Source organism: Solanum verrucosum, unplaced genomic scaffold (assembly GCF_900185275.1).
Source record: "Solanum verrucosum unplaced genomic scaffold, falcon-dt-bn FXZP01000182.1, whole genome shotgun sequence".
In the NCBI taxonomy this organism is placed as follows: domain Eukaryota; kingdom Viridiplantae; phylum Streptophyta; class Magnoliopsida; order Solanales; family Solanaceae; genus Solanum; species Solanum verrucosum.
In genome coordinates, this window is record NW_026020378.1 from 4,884,378 (window position 1) to 4,895,221 (window position 10,844).

At 31.9% G+C, this 10,844-nt stretch overlaps 2 protein-coding genes across 2 annotated transcripts; both read left to right on the forward strand.

Annotated features, from left to right (window-relative positions):
• The first annotated feature begins 3,247 nt into the window (after window positions 1-3,247).
• On the forward strand, window positions 3,248-6,447 carry LOC125838559 (probable disease resistance protein At4g27220). Its single transcript, XM_049517610.1, has one exon. It carries the CDS (start codon window positions 3,256-3,258, stop codon window positions 6,364-6,366), a length of 3,111 nt encoding a protein of 1,036 aa, XP_049373567.1. The 5' UTR covers window positions 3,248-3,255; the 3' UTR covers window positions 6,367-6,447.
• A 539-nt stretch (window positions 6,448-6,986) lies between these two features.
• LOC125838585 (EG45-like domain containing protein) lies at window positions 6,987-10,352 on the forward strand. The gene is made up of 3 exons (XM_049517643.1): window positions 6,987-7,175; window positions 7,503-7,803; window positions 10,039-10,352. The coding sequence occupies exons 1-3, from the start codon at window positions 7,055-7,057 to the stop codon at window positions 10,043-10,045; spliced, it is 429 nt and encodes a 142-aa protein (XP_049373600.1). The 5' UTR covers window positions 6,987-7,054; the 3' UTR covers window positions 10,046-10,352.
• The last annotated feature ends 492 nt before the right edge of the window (window positions 10,353-10,844 follow it).

The following is a 10,844-nucleotide window of genomic DNA, read 5'->3' on the forward strand; positions in this document are numbered from 1 at the left end:
TATTTCAAACTTTCTAAAATGTCATGAATATTGTGTAAGTGTTTTCAATTTGAAAGTGAAAATATAATTTTTCATGTAAAAATATATGTTGCAACAATATAAAACAATTGCAAATGACGCTGTAATGTTACTCTTGAACAATATACTTCAAGTAGAATATTGAATAATCTTGTTGATTTATATTACTAAAATCTAAACAAAATGAAGATTAATTACTCAATGCTTATAATATTACAATCAAAATGTCCAAAAGCAAAATTGTCATCACACCAACCATTTGAGTTTTAACACTGCAGAAAACTACCATCAATATAGATTGCTCATATTTAAGAAAATTATTAGGCTTAGTGTCGCACAAATATAAATGGAACTCTCATTTTTATTTGAAAATGAAGTTGTTAATCTCATTCATACAAATCGTAGAAAAACTAAAAATAAAACAAAAAGGGTGAAAATGAACAATAGATGTATGCGTTCGCAACAATATATTAGATAGACGATAAAGTAACACAATTAAAATCTTTCATTCAAAGTAACAATTTTTTTAGCGGTAGCTTTATTTAAATTAATTTGAATTTAGACAATTGACAACATGGATATATGAGCATATTGCATAAATTATTCAAGTATTATCAAACTCATCATACATTAATAGAAGTTTTGTCGATTAAGTAACACTTACAGGAACAATAACACAATGACAAATAAAAATAAATTCCCACAACAATGCAAAATGATACAAAAATTACATAAAAATGTGGACTGCATACCAAATTTAATTTGGACAATCATACCTTGACTCCAAAATGAAAAAGAAAAGTTGAAATTATGAGCTAATATACATAAGATCTCAAGGAATAGGTTATCTCTTCTATACTTCTAAGTTCAACTATTCTATGGTAAGAAAACTTTTCTTTTTCATGATTTCATCTCTTATACTTCTAACTTCAACTATTCTATTATAAGAAAGCTAACTTCATAATGGTGTCATATGTTCTTCTCCTCAGTTAGCTGCTTGACTATGTCATCTGTTCTTCTAGGAAGAAGATTAGAGAACCTTAGATGACAAAAAAGAAAAGAATATGATGATCTAGGGACAAGCAAATTGTGGCTATAATTTACTGGTATTTATAATGATATTTAACTGTCTTTTCACCTACCAAATTTCAATAATAAGACACACTGAATCATGACACATAAATTTTATTTTTGGTTTCAAAATTTAAAAAATCATTGAATTGGAAGAGTACATATTGAATCATGACACATAAATTTTATTTTTGGTTATTCAAAGAGTCACTGAATTGGTAAAGTTTCATACATTGTTTTGTCTTATACTTTAATTAAATTAATTAATCTAATCAATTATAATTATAATGCCATGACATAAGAATTAAAGTATAGTTGTTGGACTTCATATATATCATAATGTAATTAAAATACCAATGTTTAACAAATTAAGTAACCATATAATATATGATATATAGATTATTTTAAGTAAATTGAAGGAGAAAAATAAAAATAAATACAATTTTATTTTTGAAAAAATGTAACTGATTTATTTTTTAAAAGGATAAAAATGTCTAACAATTTTCTATGAATATTTTTTCTTTGAATTTTTTACTTAACACCTTTCCACTTTTAGAATTTAGTGTAATATAATAATAAAATTATATATAATTACTATTTAATATTTAATTGATTAGCTATTTCATAATATTTTTATTTAGTGTAGGAGTAAAATGGTATTTCAATTTTTAACTTTTTTTGTTCCCACTTTTAGTATATGATATGATGATATGATTCTACCAATATTTTCAAATAATAATTACATGTCTTATCATTAATTAAGAGTTTTTCACCATATATTGAGGAAGGATACATCAAGATATATGTATTTTTACTATCAAATACACTAAAATAGGGAGAGAGAAGCTATTGAGATGGGGAGGGAGACGAACAGGATAGTCATGTATCGTAGTATTACAAACTAGAGTGTATCTAAGTAATTAACTCTTAAAGTAATGAGATTTATAAGTTTTCCCTTTTCTTTTTTACATGTAAGGACTCATTAATCATCACGCATGCCCATGTTTCCTTCTTCTAAGTGGACGTTTTTGGTCACCATTAATAAGTAAGTCGAACTACATAAATATGCATTTTAACTTTACACATTTGATATCTATGTCCTTTAATTTTGAATGTGCACAAGTAGGTACTTCAATTTGTATAGAGTTGAACAAGTAGAGACACTGTCCTACTTGGCGTCCCACGCGTGGCAATTCACTTTCTATGTGCATTATACCATATATGATGTGTGTATCTACTTATTCAAATTTATACAAGTTTAAGTGACTAGTTGTCTACCCCAAAATTGAAGGATATCGATGTTAGTTAAGGCTAAATTAGTTTGTATATTTATGTATTATACCCAAAAATAAAATAAAAAATGACTTAGGATAGATCAAGTCTAACTCAGCAGTGATAGACATGGGTATCTCTTCAGCCATAATTATCGGAGAATGTAACCGTATATCCCGCCTCAAATTGGAGATCGGTAAAGTTATAGTTTTTAAATTTATATGTTCGTAGTATATTACTATTTATTACTCTCCTACGTAACTGCGAGTCATTTCAACTGAATCAGTCTTATTCACCATTTCTAGCCCTTATATTCTTACGAGTTAGCTTGGTTCACAATAGAACCTTTGTATAGTAGGTTTATTCTTGGAAATAAGCTCGTCACAGTAATAATACTTGTGGCAATAAAAGCATAACGCAACAATACAGTTAATCAACAAGATTGTAAAGAACAATAATGACACCAAGATTTTTTACATGAAAACTTCACGGACACTATCAATATGTGAGTTCACACTCTCCGTTTTTCCTCACCAACTATTTCTTAAATCTTGTTTGTGATGCCTCACTCTTCTTTCTCTCTTTTGTTTGCAGTGTATTACAATTGGCAAGAAAATGACCTTTGATAGTTGAAAAATGTAGTGGTCTCCTAGTATGCTAGCTATAGGAGAAAGTTAATTCTCCTCCACATCTTGCCAAACTTTGGCTCCAAGGAAAAAGAAATCAGCCAAATTGGCACATGGGGTTGGACCCTATGGTAAGTTGTGAAAAGATTCAGAGCAGGAAATATGTAATCTTCTACTATAAAACATGAGAAATACACCCCTTTTATCCATACTCACTTCAACATTTGAAAAAGAAGAGCATATTTTCTTTCTAGTTCTAGCCATCTATATGGATATTGCAGTTTCAGTTATGCAATGGTGTTGTGGTAAGCCTTTGGCTTGGGCATGGGATGAGGTGAAAAAACAGTGTCTTTACTGTATAAAATATAAAGAAAATGCAGAGGTTTTTGAGAGTGAGGCCACAGAATTCCTAGAAAAAGTTCAACGCCTCGAAGAGGCCGTCCAAAGAAGTGGACGACACAGCATCAGGGAAGAGCTTCAGAGACAGCTTGATAAATCCACAGATGTCAAGAATAAGGTGAATGTTCTAACAAGCGATAAGGAGACAGCAACAAGTACTGGTTGCATCTCCAACTATAAGCTTAGTAAAAGAATTGTTAAGCTGAGAAAAGCTATGATGCAGCTGCTACAAGATCCGGAATTCATTTCATTAGTATCTCTGCAACCCAAAGCAATTAGGCCGCGCTCTCGTGCTGAACGGCCTGATGATTTTCTTTATTTCCCCTCAAGAAAGCCAACCATGGATGAGATCATGAATGCCCTGAAAGATGAGGGGCGTAGCACTGTACGAGTATATGGCATGGGAGGTGTGGGTAAAACCTACATGGTAAAAGCATTGGCAAGTCGAGCTTTGAAGGAAAAAAAATTCGATCAGGTTGTGGTATCAGTCGTCTCGCAAACTGTTGATTTGAGGAAAATTCAAGGGGACATTGCTCATGGCTTGGGGGAGGAACTTACCTCCACTGAAGTGCAAGATCGTGCGGAAGACCTTAGGAACATTTTGAATGACCACGGTAACATCCTGTTGATCTTGGATGACTTGTGGGAGACAATAAACCTATCAACCATTGGGATACCACAATATTCCGAGAGCTGCAAATGCAAGATCTTAATCACTACAAGGCAGATGAATGTGTGTGACGATCTCGATAGGCAGTACTCCGCCATCCAAATCAAAGTCCTTTCAGGCGATGATCCTTGGACATTGTTCACTCAAAAAGCTGGAGATAATCTGAAGGTTCCGCCTGGTTTTGAAGAGATAGGGAAGAAAATTGTTGAGGAATGCAGGGGATTGCCAATAGCACTTTCAACTATTGGAAGTGCACTGTACAAGAAGGACTTGACATATTGGGAAACGGCAGCTACACGTCTCCAGAGTTCTAAAACTGCATCCATTAAAGAAGATGATCTCAATTCTGTCATCAGAAAATGCATAGAACTGAGCTACAGTTTCTTGCCAAATGATACGTGCAAGCGGGTTTTCCAGATGTGCTCCTTCTTTCCTGAAGATTATAATATCCCCAAGGAAACCTTGACAAGGTATGGCATGGGACTGGCCTTAATCCCAAACATTGAGAGAGTCAAAGAAGCAAGAGGTGATATTCATCAAACAGTTGAAGAACTCAAAGCTGCTTCTTTGCTCTTAGATGGCGATAAGGAGGAGACTGTCAAAATGCACGATGTTATACGTGATATTTCAATACAAATAGGATACAACCAGCAGCAACACAAGAGCATTGTTAAAACAAGCATGAAATTGGAGAACTGGCCAGGGGAAATCTTAAACAACTCATGTGGAGCAATCTCACTCATATCGAATCATCTTAAAACACTACCTGATAGAGTAGACTGCCCTGCAACAGAGATTCTATTGCTTCAGGATAACAAGAACTTAAAGCTAGTTCCAGATGAATTCTTCCAAGGTATGAGAGCTCTAAAAGTCTTGGATTTTGCTAGTGCAAGAATCAAGTCCTTACCCTCCTCAACTCAGCAGCTGTCGCTTCTTCGCTTGCTCTCTTTGGATAATTGCAGATTCCTAAAAGATGTATCTATGATTGGAGAACTTAACAGGCTTGAAATTTTGACTCTAAGAATGTCGGGGATCACATCACTGCCTGAAAGTTTTGCAAACTTGAAAGAGCTACGGATTCTAGATATTACATTATCTGTTCAATGTGAAAATGTTCCACCAGGAGTAATATCTAGCATGGATAAGTTAGAAGAGTTATACATGCAAGGCTGCTTTGCAGATTGGGAAATTACAAATGAAAACAGGAAAGCTAACTTCCAAGAGATATTGACCTTGGGTAGCTTGACAATCTTGAAAGTAGATATCAAGAATGTTTGTTGTCTACCTCCTGATAGTGTTGCTCCTAATTGGGAGAAATTTGATATATGTGTTAGTGCTTCAGACCAACGCAGGTTGGCCAACGCACCACAAGAGGCCTCATTTACTAGAGGGTTGGCCACTGGCGTGAAGTTGGAAGCATTTCCAGAATGGTTTAGGCAGGCAGTAGCACACAAAGTAGAGAAGCTGAGCTACCAATTATGTGGGAATTTGAGCAATATTCTACAAGAATACCACCATGGAAATTTTGATGGAGTGAAATCTCTTTATGTAGACCAGTGCGCTGACATTGCCCAATTGATAAAGTTGGGAAATGAATTACCAAATCAATCAGTGTTCCCTCAACTAGAGAAGCTGAACATTCACCACATGCAAAAAACGGAAGGCATCTGTGTCGAGGAGTTACTACCTGGATCTTTACAAAAAATCAGGACTCTGGAGGTCGGAGAGTGTCCTAATTTGAAAGATTCACTCCTTCCTCCTAATTTAATTCAAAGAATGCCAAATCTTGAAGAAATTAAGGTAACAGGAACCTCAATCAATTCTGTGTTTGGATTTGACGGCATCACATTCCAAGGTGGCCAATTAAGGAAGTTGAAGAGATTGACACTGCAAAATCTTTCTCAACTAACTAGCCTATGGAAGGGTCCTAGTGAATTAGTTATGTTCCACAGGCTAGAAGTTGTTAAAGTGTCACAGTGTGAAAACCTCAGGTTTATATTCCCTTACACCGTTTGTGATTACCTTTGTCATTTACAAGTACTATGGCTAGAAGATTGCAGTGGTTTGGAGAAAGTGATAGGTGGTCACACAGATGAAAATGGAGTTCATGAAGTACCAGAAAGCATAACTCTCCCAAGACTAACTACTTTGAGGCTTCAACGTCTACCAAATCTCACTGATTTTTACGCTCAAGAAGCATATTTACATTGCCCTGAATTGCAAAGACTGCATAAGCAGGATTGCAAAAGATTGAGAACTAACCTCTCTGATTACCATAGTGATCAGGAAATCCAAGAAAAGAGCAGCTGAATCGTCAAGAGATTTTCATACTTTTATATAGTTTTGTATACTGTTTTTTACTTTATTTTTTCCTTAAATTAAATTTAGTGTGCTTTACTCATATTTTTCTCTTCCAACAGAGTTTAGGAATATGAAATCTATGTTGCAACTATAGATTAAATTAAAGGATCATTTTGTGCTGATGACAAGCACAAATACTACCTTACGTCTTTTACCTGCATGGTTTCCTATATATCTCCATTAGACTGAATGATCAATTTTCAATTTCAACCACTGAGAACAAATATAATTTATGTTAAACAGAAATTCGATGGACTAACAACAGAAGTTGCATACATGCTGATAACAACTACGCAAGCCCTAACTGACTATTCGAACAAGTTTCGCAAATAATTGAGAAATAATTGAAAGTTTGACTATCCATTACCAAATTGTGGTATCCTTCTCATCAATAAAGAATACTTAGAAGGCTTCAAATTCTAGCAAACAGCAGACAGTTGAGAAATTAAATGAGAAAAGAGAAGCTTCCTTCCAATCAAAAGTAGATATAACTAATAACAAATATCGTTGACTTTGAATAATAAAGACTCGAGAATATTCTCATGAAAGAGTCTCATTTTTTAATTATTCTTTTCTTTTTCACCTATAAGTGAAAGACAACAAATAATAATCCTAATAATATTGTTAATTATTAAGGATGTCAAGCCCTTTATCTCTTCTTCTACAATGGCCTTCCTTCTTCTTAATACTCTGTCAAATCTTTTATGCATCTCAAGCTGATCTGGGAACAGCAAGCCAATATAGCCCACCATACACACGTAAGTTAATTTTCATTGCTTAATTATGTTTCATTATAATTATCCGCGCAATAGTAAGAGTTGTCATCCTATTACTAGAAGAGCTAGTCATGGATGCAATCTGTGAAAATAATAAGGCTATGCACAATAGATCCAATGTGATCGATCTAGTTTCTTGGATCCCGTGACTAGAAGACCTAGTCATAGATTCAATTGCAACATAAAGCTACATAACATAGAACCAATTTCTCGCTTCTTGCATATAGCAGAATCTTAGTGCATCGTACTACAAGCTTATATATTTCATTCTGAATGATATATCTTTCTTTTTCGTTGTACTAAACGCAGCGAGTGCATGTTTTGGGAGTGATTCAACACAATTTCCATCAAGCAACTTCTTTGCAGCAGCTAGTGAAGGGATTTGGGATGATGGAGCTGCCTGTGGAAGACAATATTTGATAAGTTGCATTAGCTCTGTTTTGCCTAAAGCTTGTAAACCAGGAGAAACTATACAGATCAAAATCGTTGACCGCGCACAAAATCTAACTTCAACACCAACAAGACAAGGAACCACTATGGTCCTTTCTACTGCTGCTCTTGCTGCAATTGCTGATTCAAATGCCCTTTCTCTTAATATCGATTTCCGACAGTAAGTAATCATTCATCCTCTCATTCAATTTAATTATCGTTTTCCTACAAAAGTAACTAAACTAAGTTTGATTACATGTGCTAAACAAAGTAAATTATTACTACTACTACAATTATTGGAAAGAGATAAAGTAAACAACTTTAACGTGACTAGTGCACATGTGAGAAGTACTTTCTATTTTTCAATCGGTTTGTCTGATTTTAATTTAAAAATAAAAAGACACTTAAATTACGTGTGAATTATTAGTTTCATTCCTAAACTATTGACAGCTTTAAAAATATCATTTTATTTGACTAACTAAACTTAAAAACACTCTAAATTCTTGTCAACTTTAGGGGTGTTTTCAACACTTCTTTCGTCTTTTTATTAAGAGTGTCATGCTTCTACAATAGTTTGAAACCAATTGATATGTCATGTGGGTGATCGGAGGTGTATCTAAGTTTAGTTAGTTAAGTAAAGGAGTGTTTTTAAGGCGATCAATAATTCATGGACGAAACTAATCATTTGCGTCAAGTACAAAGGTGTTTTTAATATTTCTCTCTTAAAAATAAAATATGTAAAATGTATGTTAATTTTATGATCTCAAATAAAAGTAAATAAACAAATTGAAACACAAAAAATACTTTAATTAAGTTTAAGTAACATGGAGGAATCTCAACCTATCAAGATCGAGTGTTACATCAAATTAATTATGATCAAGTCGTTGCTATAAATTGAAGTGATTGATACGTCGAACCTAACTCCTGTAGTAATTACCCTCAATTTTGATGCAAGTTGTACATAATATTGACCCCGTCAATAGACTGGAATGACATAAAATAAAAAGGGCCCCAACTATGAAAAAGATGGAAATGTGTTTAAAAGGGTATTTAAGGAAAAGAAATAATGAATGCAAATCCTATATAAATAATCCTTTTAGGGCCTGTTTGGAAGGACACCCTGGTAATTGGATTTGGTGTAATTAGTGTAATTACATTGTCTTGTCCTGTTTGGAAGGACATGTAATTACTTGGTCAGCAGGTAATTGGTGTAATTGACAGGGGGTAATTACACTCTACAATTCACAGGCAGAGACTGTGAATTGCTGGTAATTACATGGTGTAATTACCACCCAATTACTTTTTAATTTCTTTTTTTTTTATTTCTATTTTTATTTTTTTGTTTTTATTTTTCTTACTTCTATTATTTTAAGTTCTTTTTTATTTTTATTATTCTAAAAATTTGTAAAAGTTTATTTTTTATTTTATATATTTCATTTTCTTCTTGTTCTCAATCTTACTTTACGTGATTCTATGTAATTTTCTCGTATTATCTATTTCTTTATGTCATGCTTACTTTCTCATTAGCATAATTTTATTAGTATTCTAATTTTTAAATTGAAATAGAATTTATTGTTAAGTAAGGTTATAGACTTACGTTTTCGTTATTAAGAAAAAATAAAAATAATTCATATTTATTGCTATGTTGAAATTTGTTATAAGAGTATTATGCTAAATTTTTTGTTTTGAATTTATAACCTATGTTATATTTTCAGTTTCATTTGTTTTAGTAATGTTGAATTTACATTGCACGTCATTTTTTAATTAGACTTGATAGATTATATTTTTGTCAAACATTTAATAATTTATGAATTTTATTTACATATTATTCTTTTTATCAAACATGCATTTCACGATGTTCGTAGAAACTTCATATTTTTAGTTGTTACTATCAATTCAATTGAAATATATTAATTTGAAAAAATATAAATCAATTATTTTTTCATAATATTAGTTACAGAAAATATGTTTATTAATTAATATATTTTCAAAAAAGAATATATATCTTAAATATTTAATTTAATGTCATTTATAAAGTTTCTTATTTGTCTAGTATAAATTTTAAATAATTATTTTTTATTTTTAAAATTTATTATAATTTTATGATTGCAATTGTGCATCCAAACAAAACACGTGTAATTACACTGTGACATCCAAACAAGACATGTGTAATTACAATGTGGCATCCAAATAAGACATGTGTAATTATAGTGTAATTACACTGTGGCAATCAAACAGATCAGTGTAATTACTAGACAGTTAATTACTAGGCTAGTAATTACTACCCTAATAATTACACCAATTCAATTATCAAGTGGCCTTAAGAAAATTATGCATTTCAAATTTTGAACAACATTTCATAAATTTAAATGTTCTAATGTTAACATTGACAGATAAGAACTCTTTGTTACTGCAGGGTCTAGAAGGAAAAAAAAACTAGTATTTTCTTGACGCACCGTTTAGATAATATTTGGTTGAAGTTGAAAAAAAGCAAACAAACAAGTGTTTGAAGTTGAAAAGGAGCACTTGGAAGGAAAAAAATTGTATTTAGACGTTAATTTTACTTGGATTTTTTTATTCGAAATTTTGGAAGTAAATCACCATTTCACTTGAAATGGCCCTTAATTTTTAAAATTAGAATTGAGAAGCAAAAATACAAAAAACGATCGTTTGATTTGTAAATAGTATTTCATTATTTGCAAATAATTAGTGTATATGTACCAAAGGCAACAATATGTTGAGCTTGCACTTTTTACGTACCTGGGTTATCATTTAGTGAATCGATTGTATATTAGTAATTAGCCATCCATTATATTTGAAACAAATCTGTATTTGTTCACTTTAGCATATCTAGAAAAGGACAAAAAAGTTTTATGTTTAATTTTTAGCTTTAATTGTACAATTTTCAAGTCTATTAAAAATTACCATGTAGTAATTAGTATGAGTATCATGGTAAAATATACATTTCATTTGTTATTCTTTAACAAGGATTTTGCTAAAGCCATTAAAAAAGTAAATGTGAATGGAGTACTTCTTATACTATATGCTTGGTGTATGCATCTTAAGGGATCATTTGATACATGAACTACATAATTATCTTAATATAATAGTCTTGGAATTATTCCTAGACTAAATTTATCTCACCTAAGAGATAGAATAAAATAATTTCAAGTTGAATGTGATAAGGTGGGATATTTTAGGACTAATCCTAAGATTAAATTT